Source organism: Pongo pygmaeus, chromosome 4, assembly GCF_028885625.2.
Source record: "Pongo pygmaeus isolate AG05252 chromosome 4, NHGRI_mPonPyg2-v2.0_pri, whole genome shotgun sequence".
In the NCBI taxonomy this organism is placed as follows: Eukaryota; Metazoa; Chordata; class Mammalia; order Primates; family Hominidae; genus Pongo; species Pongo pygmaeus.
The window spans coordinates 40,995,446-41,012,469 of record NC_072377.2 but is presented as its reverse complement, the minus strand read 5'-3'; the positions used below and the strand labels follow the sequence as shown (position 1 = coordinate 41,012,469).

The window sequence follows — 17,024 nt, the reverse complement described above, 5'->3', positions numbered from 1 at the left end:
CGTCTGGGAAGTGAGGAGCGCCTCTGCCCGGCCACCCCGTCTGGGAAGTGAGGAGCGCCTCTACCTGGCTGCCCCATCTGGGAAGTGAGGAGCGCCTCTGCCTGGCTGCCCCATCTGGGAGGAGAAATTCTTCTGCCTTGGGATGCTGTTGATCTATGACCTTGCCCCCAGCCCCATGCTCTCTGAAACATGTGCTGTGTCAACTCAGGGTTAAATGGATTAAGGGTGGTGCAAGATGTGCTTTGTTAAACAGATGCTTGAAGGCAGCATGCTCGTTAAGAGTCATCACAACTCCCTAATCTCAAGTACCCAGGGACACAAACACTGCGGAAGGCCACAGGGACCTCTGCCTAGGAAAACCAGAGACCTTTGTTCATGTGTTTATCTGCTGACCTTCTCTCCACTATTATCCTATGGCCCTGCCATATCCCCCTCTCCGAGAAACAACCAAGAATGAGCAATAAAAACTTAAAAAAAAAAGAAAATTACAACTCTAAAATTGAAAACTCAATAACATTTTAAATTTGAATCATGAGGTATTAGTATATTAACACCAGACCCTCTAATAAGTCCAATTTTCCTAACTATTACAAATATTTAAAATATTGTATTAGTCTGTTTTCACACTGCTATAAAGAACTACCTGAGGCCATGCACGGTGGCTCATGCCTGTAATCCTAAAACTTTGGGAGGCTGAGGCAGGTAGATCATAAGGTCAGGAGTTCAAGACCAGCCTGGCCAACTTGGTGAAACCCTGTCTCTACTAAAAATAAAAAAATTAGCCAGGAATGGTGGTAGGCACCTGTAGTCCCAGCTACTCAGGAGTCTGAGGCAGGAAAATCGCTTGAAGCCAGGAGGCGGAGGTTGCAGTGAGCCAAGATCAGTGCGCGCCACTGCACTCCACCCTGGGTGACAGAGAGAGACTCCATCTAAAAAAAAAAAAGAACTATCTGAGACTGAGTAATTTATAAAGGAAAGAGGTTATTGACTCACAGATCTGCATGGCTGGGGAGGCCTCAGGAAACACAATCATGATGGAAGGTGAAGAGGAAGCAAGGTATGTCTTACATGGCGACAGAAGACAGAGAGAACAAGGGGGTAAGTGGCACACTTTTAAACCATCAGATCTCGGCTGGACTTGGTGGCTCATGTCTGTGATCCCAGCAGTATGGGAGGCCAAGGTAGGTGGATTACTTGCGATCAGGAGTCTGAGACCAGCCTGGCCAACATGGTGAAACTGCATCTCTACTAAATACAAAAATTAGCTAATTGTGGTGGCAGGCACCTGTAATCCCAGCTACTTGGGAGGATGAGGCAGGAAAATTGCTTGAACCTGGGAGGCAGAGGTGGCAATGAGCCAAGTTCATGTCACTGCACTCCAGCCTCGGTGACAGAGCGAGATTCCATCTCAGAAAAATAAAAATAAACTATCAGATCTCGTGAGAACTCACTCACTATCACAGGAACAGCATGGAGGAAACCGGCCCCATAATCCAATCACCTCCCACCAGGTCCCTGGTCCCTCCTGAGGGACATGGGGATTACAATTCGAGATAAGATTTGGGTGGACACAGAGCCAAACCATATCAAATATGAAATAAACATAGACCTTTCCCAAAGTTAATGCCAAATAATTAATTTTATTGGTTGTTAATTCATTATTTCTACCTATAAGGGTCAAATGAGAGAGTTTTACCATTCAAGCAAATTGGGGCTATTAGCAGAAGCTAGTTGATTTAACCACACCAAATAAGCAGGGTTATCTGCTCAGTGGCCGATATTGAACCAGAAGTTTTGACAAAGACACCTCTGGAGCAGCCAACAACTAAGATACTTTTTCAGACACAGAGGCAACTTTCGTCCTATTGTACAGTCACTTTGCAATTAGAGACCCTAACCCCATTCTTCTCCAAGTGGGGCTGTCTCATAGACCCCCATTCCCTGGGTGCAAGTTATACATTATCTAATAATACTCAAGATTGGATTCAATTATCTACTGCTTGATTCTAGTCTTAATTATTTTCATATTTTTCTTCTTGGTTAGGGATACAACTCTTACAGATATCTTAAAGATATCCAATTTGGGCTGGGCGCAGTGGCTCACACATGTAATCCCAACACTTTGAGAGGCCTAGGCAGGCGGATCACCTGAGGTCAGGAGTTCAAGACCAGCCTGACCAACATGGAGAAACTCTGCCTCTATTAAAAATACAAAATTAGCTGGGTGTGGTGGTGCATGCCTGTAATCCCAGCTACTCGAGAGGCTGAGGCAGGAGAATCACCTTAAACCAGGAGGTGGAGGTTGCGGTGAGCCGAGATCGTGCCATTGCACTCCAGCCTGGGCAACAAGAGTGAAACTCTGTCTCAAACAAACAAACGAAGATATCCAATTCGGTCATGTATATCTTTCTTTGTTTTGCATGCCAATGACAGTAGTCTTTTACTTTCATGGCAACTCTTCTGCTTTCATGGCAACTCTTTCATGGCCTGGGTAAAGGATATGCTTTATAGATCTCTGCAGTTAGCTCTTTAATGCTTCCCTCCCCTCTTTGGCCCTGCTTTTGAGTGGTGTGCTTTAGCTTGTGAAGGATTGGTTGAGGATGACTTAGGTTGAGTGGGTCTGGGCTGAGAAGGCTTAGACTGGGGAGGCCAGGGCTGGCTTGGCTTAGGCTGAGTGGATTTGCATGGAGAAGGTTTAGTTTGGGAGGGCTGGGACTGACAGGATTTTGTCTGAGAGGGTTTAGGTTGAGAGGGCACAGAATGGAAGGGTTTAGGCTGGGAGTGTTTGACTGTGGATGGGTTGGACTGGTCGGATTTGAAATGAGAGCTCTTGGACATAGGGTGGGACACTATTTGGAGAGCTGGATTTGAAGCCCTACTCTGTGTCTTCATCTGGGCTCCTTGCTGAGAAGCAGGTCTTAGTTTTTGTGTGGCTCCTGCTGGTTGAAAGGACTGAGGGTGAGGCTTTCCAATATGGGATGTTATCAGTTTTCCAGTTGCTTCAGTTAACTCCATTCCCCTGGTGCAAGCTTGCTGAGGCCATGGCTTCCCTACTGCTCTTGCTGGCTGTGAATCCAGGGAATAGGAGTGACCTATCTTGGAGGCTACTGCCCTAGACCTTTCAAGAGTTCCCATAATTTGTGGTCTCTCAGGGCAGGCCTGCACATGCTGACAAATGGGTCTTGGCGGTCTCCCAAATGTTCCATTCAAGTGACATCCCCGAGCAGCTCTGGAAAATTTCATGAATCTTTCACCTGAATAAAATATCTGGGGATGGAAGGATTGAATACCAAAACTTTTATCTCGGCCCTGGGCCCTTGCATTCTGAAAAGGCAAAGGACAGAGCCACTTAGGCCTCTGCTCTGACCCAAAGGGGCGGCCCATAACCCAGGGGGCTTTCAAGGAAACATGGTTAAAGTTACCTCCAATTCTGGTTGGAAAGAGCCAGGAGTTCTCTAGAAGAGGCCTGAATACTGGGGTACCATAGAGATTCTGAAGATTCTGGCTGAGCTCACATTGAGTCCCAGGCTCTTGAATCAGCATTAGAGCTTGGCTTTTAGATGAGATTTTTAGCTGACTGTGTCTTTGCTGACCCTCACCTTCAGCTGTCCCAGCCATGTCTTCTCCAGAGGAAACTTGAATTCTCTGAGTGTTTTCAAAGTCTTCATCTACCTGAAACCCCAGCTCCCTGGCCAGGGCGGCCATATCCTCCACAGACACACATCTGAGGCAAGAAGAGAACATCACTTCCTGGAGGGCAGCTTGAAGGCCCTCCATGTTCTTCCTTCTATCCCCAGCATCTCCCCTCTCCCAAAACAGTAGCTGTGCTGGCTTCAAGTTCAGTATCCTCTGAAAAATTTGAGCCTCTTCACTCTCCCTGGCTTGGGAACTGAGAACAAAGTAGCATCTTTCAATGGCAGCTTCTCCAAAAAACATTAGCAAGTTCCATTCCTTCTCACCTAGACAGTCAGTGAAAAAAAACACAGCTGAAGAAACTTCCATCAAAAAACCAAACTGAGTCCAAAAGCTTTCTAGATTTCCACGGAGATTAGCCAGAGCAACAGGCTTTTGGAAAAAATAGGGGTTTTCCTTTCTATCATCGCTATCAGGAAAACACCATGTTATCTCAACCAGGCCATCAGAGATTTGCCGGGGAAGCACCAAAAGAGGCAAATCTTGATGAAGAAAGATTTTGTGTAATTTCAACTGGGCAGGGCTGAGAAGTGTGTTGAGGATTCTGGACTTAGAGAAGCTACAGTATCCTAGACGCACAAAAGAGATGACAGGCATCTTCATGAGAGTCAGAAACTTTTCTGTATCCTCTGTAGGCCCCCCTGAAAACTGTGTTGACTGCTTCTTCACAATGTCCTTCATGGCCCCCAGCATTAAGATGCTTTTGTTGTTTTCTGCATCTGGCAGTAGCAGGGGAAGAGCAAACTGGCACTGATACATGTTTGACATGACTTGGCGTTGCAAAGAGCTATCTGAACACAGCATGGCGGCACAAAGGACGTCGAGGGGATTAATGGTTTGTATGTCTTGAATTTCCAAATTCTCCACTCCAGCCAGCAAATCCTCCTTGCTATCTTCATCCAGAACCTTGTGCCTGAGGATTGAATCCCTAGCCGTCACATCTAGTGCTTGAACTTTCATCAGGAAATTCCAGGCTAAGTCTCCTGGACTCTCCGGGGTCCACTTACATCCTCGATCTAAGGAGAATTGTTTAACAAAATCTGGCAGAACCTTTCTGCTTCTATCCATGTTCAAACATAACAGGACATCTTTAAACACCTTTTTTCTTTCTGTAGGAGAGAAGATAATAGTGAATGCCATGTTCAGAATTTCAGTTTTCCCCATCAACTTCTTTTTTTGAGACAGTCTCACTCCATCACCTAGGCTGGAATCCAGGGGTGTGATCATCACCCTGGGCTCAAGCAATCCTACCATCTCAGCCTCCCAAGTAGCTGAGACTACAGTCACCCACCACCATGCCTGGCTACTTTTTTTTTTTTAATAGAGATGGGGTCTTTCTATGTTGCCCAGGCTGATTTTGAACTCCTGGTCTCAAGCGAACCTCCCACAGTGCTACGATTACAGGCATGAGTCACTGTGCCCATCCTGACTTTTAAAATTAAATAAGTCATCTGCATTATTTTTTGCTTTGAGGCAGAGTTTGAAAGAAAACTGTCACCCAGGCTGGAGTGCAGTGGAGCCATCTCAGCTCACTGCAACCTCCATCTCCTCGGTTCAAGCTATTCTTGTGTCTCAGCCTCCCAAGTAGCTGGGACTACAGGTGTATGCCACCATGCCCGGCTAATTTTTGTATTTTTAGTAGAGATGGGATTTCACCATGTTGGCTAGGCTGGTCTTGAACTAGCCTCAAGTGATCAGCCTGCCTCAGCCTCCCAAAGTGCTAGGATAGACATAAGCCCCTACACCCGGTCTAATCTACATTTTCACTGCAAAAAGCTGAAACAATATAAATAAAGTGGAAGTCTCCTTTCACCATTCTGGCAAGTCAGCTTCGTTTTTAGGGGAGATATCAATATGGTACGGTATGTTTGCTTCCCATCCTTTTTCTATGAAAGTACTTAAGTATGCATGCATGTATAGAAATATATAGTTTTACTTAGTAGATGCTATTTTTTTTTTTTTTTTTGAGATGGAGTCTGGCTCTGTCGCCCAGGCTAGAGGGCAGTGGCAAGATCTCAGCTCACTGCAACATCCACCTCCTGGGTTCAAGTAATTCTCCCAGCCTCAGCCTCCCGAGTAGCTGGGATTACAGGCATGTGCCACCACACCCAGCTAATTTTTGTATTTTTGTAGAGATGGGGTTTCACTATGTTGGCCAGGCTGATCTCGAACTCCTGACCTCAAGTAATCCACCTGCCTCAGCCTCCCAAAATGAGGGATTACAGGCATGAGCCACCATGCCCAGCCCATGCTGGTTTTTTTTACATAAATGATATTATACATTTATGTATAATAAATCATTAAACAAATGATTCTTCAGCTTCTTTTCACTTAGTGGTATTCCTTGCAAATTATTTCAAGTCAGCATATATACTGATCTACCTAACTCATTTTAGCTATTTCATGGTACTCCATGGTTTGGATGGATATAACAATTTAACAATTGCCTATGGATGATCATTTAGGTTTTTTATTTAAAAAAATGTGCTAACATTTACATGCAGCAATGAAAAAAATTTTGTTAATGTTAAATTATATACATCTATGAGAAATACTCTAGGTTGATACTGGTTTTTTTTTTTTTTCTTTGGAGACGGAGTCTCACTCTGTCGCCAGGCTGGAGTGCAGTGGCTCGATCTCGGCTCACTGCAACTTCCACCTCTCGGGTTCAAGTGATTCTCCTGTCTCACCCTCCCAAGTAGCTGGGACTACAGGCGCCCGCCATCATGCCTAGCTAATTTTTTTTTTTTTTTTTTTTGTAGTTTAGTAGAGATGGTTCATCGTGTTGCCCAGGCTGGTCTCGAACTCCTGAGCTCAGGCAATCCACCCTCCTCAGCCTCCCTAAGTGCTAGGATTACAGGTGTGAGCCACTGTGCCTGGCTTTTTTTTTTTTTTTTTTTTTTTTTTTTTTGAGATGGGGTGTTGCTCTGTCACCCAGGCTGGAGTGCAGTGGCACGATCTCAGCTCACTGAAACCTCCACCTCCTGGGTTCAAGTGATTCTCCTGCCTCAGCCTCCCGAGTAGCTGGGACCATATGTGGGTACCACCACACCTGGCTAATTTTTTGTATTTTTAGTAGAGATGGGGTTTCCCTATGTTAGCCAGGATGGTCTTGATCTCCTGACCTCCTGATGCGCCTGCCTCGGCCTCCCAAAGTCCTGGGATTACAGGCGTGAGCCACCGCACCTGGCCGATACTGGTTCTTTCTTAAATTTATCTCTTGCTGAAGTTTATAGGAACTGAAGATTTTATTTCCTTCAAAGTTTTTCTCAGAGTTTACATGCTATACCTAGTTTTTCCTGATCTCCCATTTTCCAAATTATCTTCTACCTACTTTTTTTTTTTTTTTTTTTTGAGACAGGGTCTTGTGCTGTTACCTAGGCTGGAGTGCAGTGGTGCAATCTCAGCTCACTGCAGTCTCAACTTCCTGGGCTCAGGTGATCCTCCTGCCTCAGCCTTCGGAGTAGCTGGGACCACAAGTGCACACCATCAACCCCACCTAATTTTTCATTTCTTCATTTTGTAGAGACAGGGTCTTACCGTTTTGCCCAGGCTGGTCTCAACTCCTGGGCTCAATTAATCTGCCTGCCTCAGCCTCCCAAAGTGTTGGGATTGTAGGCATGAGCCACCCTGGCTGGCCTACCTACTTTTTATAAATACAGAGATAGTACATAACAGAGAGAGAAGATCAGACTGGATTTTCTACTCCTGACAGATGGCCAGCTAGCGTAAAAATGTAAAATTACCCTTAAAAATAGCTTTGAAGAAACAACAGAAATAAGAGAACAGCATGGATTTTAGGAATTAATAAAAGTAACTATAAGAAGGCTTTGAGTAGTCTCGAAGTTGCTTGAACTGATATATGTGTTGGGGCAAAAAGGTGAGGGGGACGTTGAATCTAGCATGAAGAGTTCACAGAGGAAGCAGTGAGAGAATAGGTTGCAGGACAGCTTTTAAGTTCTGCTTTTTCCTGTCTCATACTTTGCCTAAGGAAAACAATTCTCTACTTCTTCAGCCAGAAATTGGTACCCATGGCTGGGTGCAGCGGCTCACACCTATAATCCCAGCACTTTGGGAGGCTGAGGTGGGCAGATCACTTGAGGTCAGGAGTTCGAGACCAGCCTGGCCAACATAATGACACCCGTCTCTACTAAAAATACAAAAATTAGCCAGGTATGGTGGCAGGTGCCTGTAGTCCCAGCTACTCAGGAGGCTGAGGCAGGAGAATCACTTGAATCCAGGAGGTGGAGGTTGCAGGGTTGCAGTGAGCCGAGATTGTGGCCCTGTACTCCAGCCTGTCATCTCAAAAAAAAGAAAGACATCAATACCCAGAGGATCCAAGCCAGGTGTGTCGACAAGGTAATAACAGTGTCACTATGGAGCAGATCAAAGCAACAGAGTAGATGTACACACAAAACAGAGATGTATCTAATTAAGCACAGAGCTAGGTGAAAAAAGTAAGCAATAATATCAGGAAACTAATCTCAATTTTATAAATCAAAAATTCATAAAAATAACTCAGCTAAGGCAAAAAGAAATAAACAGAGATTTCAGCTGCCACCCATGGAAAAGGAGTCTAAATTTTGAATTTAAGTATGGTTAGGTTAACTGGAGACAAAAACAGACCAAAATAATATTCAGACTCTTGGGAGAAATATAACAATCTAGAGTCTCTATGACCTATTATATACAATGGATAGAACACAATCCAAAGCTAATAGACATAGGAAGAAACAGGAAATGTAGCTCATACTCAATGGACAGTGACTCCAAAATGACCCAGATGTTAGATTTAGCATATAAGAATTTTACAGTCAGGCATGGTGGCTCATGCCTGTAATTCCAAAACAGTGAGAGGCTGAGACAGGAGGATCACTTGAGCCCAGGAGTTCAAAACCAGCCTGGGCAACATCGTGAAAACTCTGTCTCTACAAAAAATACAAAATTAACCAGGCCTGGCGGTCTGTGCCTGTAGCCCTAGCTACTTGAGAGGCCAAGGTGGGAGGATGGCTTGAGCCTCAGCCTAGGAGGTTGAGGCTGCAGTGAGCCAAGATTGTGCCACTGCACTCTAGCCTGAGCAACAGAGTAAGACTCTGTCTCAAAAAAAAAAACAATTAAAATTAAATAAGTCCACAATGAATGATTAAATAGGAATTCTCAAAAAAATATATAAAGTATTTTTAAACAGGAAATTCTGGAATTAAAAATCACAACATATGAATTTGTTTAAAATCACTAGATGGGCTAACAACAAATTGGAGATGACAGAAGAAAGTAAATATCTAACCTGAAGAACAGAGAGAAAAAATATTGAAGAAAACTGAGCAGAGTCTCTGGAACCTGTAGAACAATACTTTTAAAACACTAAAATTCATGTACTTGAAGTCTCAGAAAGAGAGAAGAGAAGAAGTGAGAAAGAAAAAAATCTCGGTAAATAATGGCTGAAAAGTTTCCAAATTTGATTAAAAGTTTTTTTTATAGATTCAGGAAACTCTGCAAACACTAAGAGAAAAAAAAAAATCACCCCTAGACACATCAGAGTCAACTGCTCAAAAAAAATTAGGAAAAAATCTTGAAAACAACCAGAGATAAATGACACAGCACTTACAGAGGATCAATGATAAAATGACTGAAGATTTAGCATCAGAAACAATGGAAGCTAAAAGACAGAGGAATGGCATCCATAACATGTTAAAGGCAAAAGTTGTAGAATCCTATATCCAGCAAAAGCAACCTTCTGGAATGAAGGTAAAATAAAAATATCTTTCAATAAACAAAAACTAAGAGAATTTACCACCAGCAGACTTGTACTAAGAGAAATAATAAATAAATTTTTCAGGCTAAAGGAAAATAATATAAAATGAAAACCTGGATCTTCAGGAAAAAAGAAAGGCCACAGGGAAAGGTAAACATATTGGTTCCACCCAATGGTTGAACCCAACAACAAGCTGGAGGGGGAAGAGAGTCAATTGATACTGTCTATACAAGTTGACCTTCTATAGCGCAGAGCACACAAGGCAATAGTTTAAGCCTTTCTGAGACTGTGACACTGTGATATTTTTTACATAAAATTTCACATGACAAAGAGCATGAAGACCTTCCTTTGAATTAGAACTATTTTTTTCAGTTCTCAGCTGCACAGACAAATATTACTTGGGAAAGAAACAAAGAATAGCCACATGCCTCCAGTCAACTAGAGTGGATGGACAGCCATTAGAATTACATTGCAGATCATAACTACATTATTAAGACTTCTCTTGATCTGTTTTGCTAAAGATGTTAGATTGATTGCAATAATGTCCCCAATTAATGGCTTTCTGGTATCCATAGTCTTTGCTATCTTATTTTGCAAGAAGTAGAACTTGCTTTCCCCCAACCCTAAACCTGGCTTTGAGACTTGCTTTGGTCAACAGAATGTGGCAGAAGTAATGGTGTTATGGGTTCTTTGCTATCTTACTGTGCAAGAAGTAGAACTTGTTTTCCCCCAACCCTAAACCTGGGTTGGCTTTGAGACTTGCTTTTGTCAACAGAATGTGGCAGAAGTAATGGTGTTATGGGTTGAATTTTGTCCCCCTCAAAAAGATATGAAGTCCCCCAGTAATGCAGAATGTGGCTTTATTTTGTAAATAGCATCTTTATCTTTACAGAGGTAATTAAGTTAAAATAAGGTCATGGCGGGGGGGGCTTAAATCAGTATAAATGGTGTCTTAATAAAAAAGAAAAATTTAGACACAGAGACATGCACAGAGGATAGATGATGTGAAGAGACACAGGGAGAAAATGGTCATCTGTAAGTCAAGGAATGCACGAAGCTACCAGGGGCTAGGAGAGAAGCCTGAGACAAATCCTTTCCTAGCACCTCCGGAGGGAGCATGACCCTGCTGATACCTTGATATCAGGCTTCTGGCCTCCTGAACTGTGAGACAATAAATTTTTGTTGTTCTAAAGCCACTCATTTGTGGTACTTTGTTACAGCAGCCCTAGGAAACAGATACAGATGGCATAGATGGCATGATGATCGTTCTAAAGCTAAGACTCAAAAGGCCTTCACTACTTCTCTGTCTCCCCCTCTCCACCTTGCTCTCTCTCCCTTTCTCTCTCCTTTACCCTCATCATAAGAATATACTTGGCCAGGCACGGTGGCTCATGCCCATAATCCCAGCACTTTGGGAGGCCAAGTTGGGTGGATCACCTAAGTTCAAGAGTTGGAGACCAGCCTGGCCAATATGGTGAAACCCCATCTCTACTAAAAATACAAAAAATTAGCCAGGTGTGGTAGTGGGCACCTGTAATCCCAGCTGCTCAGGAGGCTGAGGCAGGAGAATCTCTTGAACCCAGGACGCAGAGGTTGCAGTGAGCCAAGATCATGCCACTGCACTCCAGCCTGGGCAACAGAGTGAGCCTCCAGCTCAAAAAAAAAAAAGAATATACTGCATCTATTCTGAAAACAAGCCCATAGTAGCCTGCTAGAAGATGAGAGACCAGCCTTCAACCACCTCTTCACAGATGCATGAGTGAACCCAGGGAAGACCAGCAGAACTGCCCAGCCAACCACAGACATGTGAACAATAATAAACTCTCAGTGTTTGAAGTGACTGAATTTTCAGATGATTTGTTATGTAGCATTATTGAGGCCAGGAGTTCAAGACCAGCCTGGGCAACATGGTGAAACCTTGTCTCTACTAAAACTACAAAAATTAGCCAGGTGTGGTGGCACGCACCTGTAATCCCAGCTACTTGGGGAGCTGAGGCAGGTGAACCCGGGAGGCGGAGGGTACAGTGAGCAAGGTCACACCATTGCACTCCAGCCTGGGCGACAGAGCAAGACTCTGTTTCAAAAAAAAAAAAAAAAAAGAAGGAAGCAACCCTGTCAGTACTTTGATTTCAGATTTCTAGCCTCCAAAAGAGTGAGACAAGAAATCTGTGTTTATTGTTTAAGCCACTGATTTTGTGGTATTTTGTTACAGCATCCCTCACAAACTGATACAAGGTGTGATGAGGAAAAAATGACTCTCTTCCTACCCATAAGTGGATTATGAGTCCCCAAGATTTGAAATGAATGTGAGATGGTAGTTACATTTTCATCCTCTACTCAGAACTTAGTGATGTCTATTTTCCCAGGCAATATCACTCCAATGAAACACTTCTCATATTTTGAATTTTCATTAAGAAATATTCAGATTTGGCCAGGTGCAGTGGCTCACACCTGTAATACCAGGATTTTGGGTGGCCAAGGTGGGCAGATCACTTGAGCCCAGGAGTTCAGCTTGAGCAACATGGCAAAATCCCATCTTTACAAAATACAAAATTAGCCAGGCATGGTGGCGGGCACCTGTAATGCTAGCTACTCAGGAGGCTGAGGTGGGAGGACCACCTGAGCCTGGGAGGTAGAGGCTGCGGTGAGTCGTGATTGTGCCACTGCACTCCAGCCTGAGTGAGACCCTGTCTCAAAAAAAATTTTTTTTAAATAAAGAAATATTCAGATTCAAGATACAAATATAATTCTCATCAAGATGGCATTATGTGGACTGGATCAAGCCAAGTAACAATATTTTGGGATCTTAGCCATTTACTGACGGCTTTCACTTAAATAGTCAAATCCATAATCCCCACATCTCTCTGGTCACAAAGGCACTAAAATAAAGTGGTTTAACCTAAGGAATAGGTTAGCCTGAAATTAATGATTAGCAACTCCTTGTACGCATAATGGGAAATTAATGATTGGCAACTCCTTATACGAACTACAGAAATTTACAAACTGACAATCAATATTTACTTCTGCTTATGCTGTCCATCATTTCCTAGGTCCTGGGAGCTCCTTTAAGTCAACACCTACCTCGAGGAGATTCCAGGTCAGAGGGGTACAAGGAATTTCTTAGTAGTTGATTTTCTGCTGACATCTGTCCCTTTTTCATCCCCCTATCCCCAATATGTCATGGCAAGCTTATTAACTTATTAAGTTGTTGCCTAACTAACTATACATGATATTTCCATACCTTCTATACTTTTCTCCTGTTCCTCCTCCAATGAAAGGCTGGTTTCTGATTCCTCATAACTTGGTTCTTCACCAGAGAACTCTGTGGTTTCTGAATTCTCAAAGTCCTCTTCACCATCATATCCAACGTGCTCTGGGTCATCATAAACCTCCTCTTCCACAGTGGCTTCTGCATCTTCAGGGGAGTCAACAGATGCTAGATATTCCTCTTTTCCTAAGTATAAAGAATCATCTAGCTCCTCATATCTCTGTCCATCTTTTATATATGTAATAGTTGCTGGAACTTCATATCCAACTTTCTCAACTGAGTATGATAATGTGACTTTTGGTGTGTCATATTCCTTCTCATTCTTCCTGGCAGACAAAGCTGTTTCCCTATAACTAGTTTTCTTGTCCCTGAAAAACTCAGAGGTTTCCAAATCCAAGTGTTCCTTCTCACTGAAGAACACTGTGAACTCAGGGGACTCAGGCTGTTTTATTCCAGGAGAAAAAGCATCTTCTGAATTATTGCTTGCCCCCATAGACTGAGGAGGTACTATATTTTCATGTTTTAAAACTTCTGCAAAGAAAAGAATTGTTTTTCCCAATTAAGAAAAAGAAGCTGTATAATAGCTAGAGTTCCTGAGGCCTCAAAGCATCATCCCTCTTCTTTTATTTATTTATTTATTTATTTTTGAGACAGAGTTTCACTCTTGTTGCCCAGGCTGGAGTGCAATGGCACGATCTGGGCTCACTGCAACCTCCACCTCCCGGGTTCAGGTGATTCCCCTGCCTCAGTCTCCCAAGTAGCTGGGATTACAGGCATGCGCCATCATGCCCAGCTAATTTTTGTATTTTTAGTAGAGACAGGGTTTCACTATGTTGGTCAGGCTGGTCTCAAACTCCTGACCTCAGGTGATCCATCTGCCCGGCCTCCCAAAGTGCTGGGATTACAGGCGTGAGCCACAGCGCCCAGTCGCCTCTTATTTCACTGGAAGACAGGAATACCTAACACCTCCTATATAACTTGCAAGTCAACATGTCAACTTTCAGAACTTTCTTTTTTCCACTAAAAAAAAATATCAGATCACACCACTGTCTTGCTTAACGTTTGAGTCCTTCCTAGCAACCTTACAGGGTAAGTGAATAAAATAAAAAATTTGAATCATATGAACAGTGTTTACTTGTGGACTTACTGTGACTCACAACAGACTCACGTCTCCTGGGGTCATTGCTAATGAAATCTGATCACAAATAATTTCTAATCAGTAAGCAAATGGCTCTATTTGGAATAGTGTGCTTTAGAAATAATTTTAAAAAAATTTCTAAGCATATAAATCTTGTCCTAAATTAGGTATCATTAACATTCACCTTTTAATCTGAGCCTCTACCTCTCTAACATCCCTTAAAATAATTTTGAATTTTTTTTTAGATTCCTAGAAAAAGAGCTAGACCTAGTCCTAGTAGTAATTTACAGAATTGCTTAACAACTGGAAGAATTGCTTTTTCATGGACTACTAGTTATCTTTGAACCATTTAAGAATTAGCACTGGAATTGCTCCAGAAAACAGCTGCTGCTGGCATTCTTATCACCAAAAACATGAAACTACTGATTTGCCATCTATGTGTTAAAAATTATTTTCCTTGTATTTTCAAAATGGCTATACTAAGTGAAACACACAGCTTGTGGTCTTGGCACTGTAAATATCCACGAATTCACCTACTTGGAAAACAAACCCTGGATTGTGTTATTAAAGTATTTTCCTTCCAACTGTGAGATTTCAGCATGTTACTGCCAGAATAATGAGCAGTTTATGTTAGCATTAAAACAACTGCAAGTTTTGAGTACAGTCTGAAAAACAAATTATCGATTCTGTAAACCAATAAGATGTTAAATTTCAGAAACTTTTTAAATTCCAGTTTTTCCCTATTTCATATTTCAATGAAAATTATCTCCAGAAAAAAGACTAACAAAAATAAAAGTCAACAATTTTCTTTCATTTTTTTTTCTTTTTCAGAAAATCTGCCCCCACCCTCTCACCCCAAAAAGTATACAAAGTCAACTTACCATGCCTTAAGCCGCAAATGGCAGCTGACTGTGGAAAAGTACTAAATAAACACTTGAGAAAATGCTGACAGGTCGCCTCTCCCTTTTTCTGTACCAAAATTAACAGCTTCCGACTTTTCTTCAGGAGATCTGTAACATTCTCCAGAGTCTCATACTCTTCCTCAGAAATCAGCCTCCGAGAAGTTAACGTGTCTAAGATAGAATCAGGATCATGTTGGAGGATTTCAAGCAACTTTTTTCTTTCTCTTTCTATGATCTCTGAGGCAGTACTCTCGGTAGCCATTGTTCCTGTTTCCTCTAAACCAGGAAATGCATTATGAAATCACCCTAATGAATAAGTAAAAGTTAAAAAAAGAATGACAAAGAACAATTCTATCTGGCTAAGCTTTAACATGTCAATGATGCCTAGTGTTGGAGAACGCAGATACAAGCACAGTGGGGCAACCCAGCTCGGAGCACTCTCTGATCCGGGGTCCTTGTGGATTATTTATCTGCTCTTTTGAAGTCTTGATAAATTCTCACCATGACTCAGACCCAGGGTCACCTCCTCCAAGAAGTCGCTCTTGAACTTCAGGTTGGACTAGGTATTCCCTGCTCAGAGAACTATACTATGATGCCAAGAATGTAAATTATTAATTGATATTTGGTGGACAATCTGGCAATATACAGCAATAAGTAAATAAAGTTGAAGACAGACAGAAATAAAACTTCATATCCTTCAACCCAGGAATTCCAGTTCTAGGAAATTATCTTAAGGAAATAATCAAGCAAATGCCCAAAGATGTATGTACAAGAATCTGCATTATAACATTGTTTACAACAGTAGACAACTGAAAATAACCAAAATTGGAGTTTAGGGAATAAATATTGACATGTCGACAGTGAAACACCAAAGAACTGTTAAAAAGGATAAAGTACATCTCTACATATTGACAAGTAATGATATCCACGATATATTGCTATGGAAACAGCAAGTTATAGATCTCATTTTTGTTTTAAAAAATTTAATGTATATGTAGTATATGTAAATAATATGTGTATGCAGATACACATTATATTTTAAAGAAGACAAGAGATATCCCAAATTTTAACACTGGTTATCTCTGAGAATATGATTACAAGGAGATTTATACTTCCACTTTAAACATTGCTATTTAATATTTTACATTTTTGGTTTTTTATTATTATTTATTTTAAGAAAATTACCTGGTTGGTCTTTATTTACTCCTTCATAGTTCACAAGAACCTGAAAGCGATCTGCATAACTAGCAACAGGATACTGGATGAATAAACTGTGATATTTCTTATAACATAATATTACATGGCATTCAAAAAGAATGAACTTCAGTGACCCACAATATAGAGAAATCATAACAATAGTAAGGAAAAACTGTAAATCCCAAAAGATTATATACAGTATGACACCCTTTTTAAAAGATGAAAATAAACACACCCTTACATTTAAGAGTATACATGAAGTCATTAAAATTATACAAAACAAAAAGCAAAGAATGATAAATATGAAATTCAGAATGATGGTTACCTCACATATGGGGAGCTTGGGGATGGGATGTGATTGGGGAGGATATCATGGATGTCCTACAGTGTAGGAGTTGGGCCTATCAGGGCTACTATATTGTTAAAGGTAAATAGCTAATATGTAAATAAAAGCAGAACATGCATGAACCAATGCTATTAGGAACCAAGGATAATGAGTAATACAATTCTGGTATCTCCAAGGTTAAAAAAGAATTTTAAAATCCTGGCTGGGCGAGGTGGCTCATGCCTGTAATCCCAGCACTTTGGGAGTCTGAGGAAGATCACTTGAGACCAGGAGTTTGAGGCCAACCTGAGCAACATAGCAAGACCCTGTCTCTACAAAAAATTTAAAAATTATCTGGTCGTGATGGTGCGCATCTGTAGTCCCTCCCAGCTGCTTGGGACAGGAGGCTGAGGCAGGAGAGCTGCTTTGGCCCAGAAGTTTGAGGTTGTAGTAAGTTACTCTAGCCTAGGCTCTTAAAAAAAAAAATCCTCATATGATATTAAAAATTAATATTAGGTAAGAGTTTTATAAAATTGAAGAGTTTTAAAATTTTTATTTACTTTGACCAATTATAATCATATATAATTATGGGATATTCAGTAATTTTATATGTATGCAGTTTGGAATGATTCACTCAAATTAACATATACATCACCTTCAATACTTATAATTTATTCCTCCTGTCTATGACTTTATATCCTTTGACCAGCACCCTTCCCTTCCCCGCAACTCCCAGCCTCTCTCTG

General features: G+C 41.6%; 1 protein-coding gene across 3 annotated transcripts; it reads right to left on the bottom strand.

Annotated features, from left to right (window-relative positions):
- Nucleotides 1-1,620: 1,620 nt before the first annotated feature.
- Nucleotides 1,621-15,053, bottom strand: CARD6 (caspase recruitment domain family member 6). Of its 3 annotated transcripts, none has more exons than XM_054489643.2 (3): nt 14,736-15,053; nt 12,690-13,247; nt 1,621-4,802 (listed from the first exon to the last, which is right to left on the bottom strand). In XM_054489643.2, exons 1-3 carry the CDS (start codon nt 15,016-15,018, stop codon nt 2,530-2,532), a joined length of 3,114 nt encoding a protein of 1,037 aa, XP_054345618.1. In that variant the 5' UTR covers nt 15,019-15,053; the 3' UTR covers nt 1,621-2,529. The 3 variants fall into 3 exon arrangements, with proteins under 3 accessions (XP_054345618.1, XP_054345619.1, XP_054345621.1); XM_054489644.2 differs by having other exon boundaries at nt 12,690-12,863; XM_054489646.2 differs by lacking the exon at nt 12,690-13,247 and having other exon boundaries at nt 14,736-15,041.
- Between the last annotated feature and the right edge of the window lie 1,971 nt (nt 15,054-17,024).

Bases quoted from the DNA above. Each gene is read 5' to 3' on its own strand.
- CARD6 (XM_054489643.2), bottom strand. From the start codon at position 15,018: ATGGCTACCGAGAGTACTGCCTCAGAGATCATAGAAAGAGAAAGAAAA. The intron at 13,248-14,735 runs GTAAGTTGACTT...TTTTCTTTGCAG, and splicing joins CATTTGCGGCTTAAGGCATG to AAGTTTTAAAACATGAAAAT. The intron at 4,803-12,689 runs GTATGGAAATAT...TCTCTCCTACAG, and splicing joins ACAGGAGAAAAGTATAGAAG to AAAGAAAAAAGGTGTTTAAA.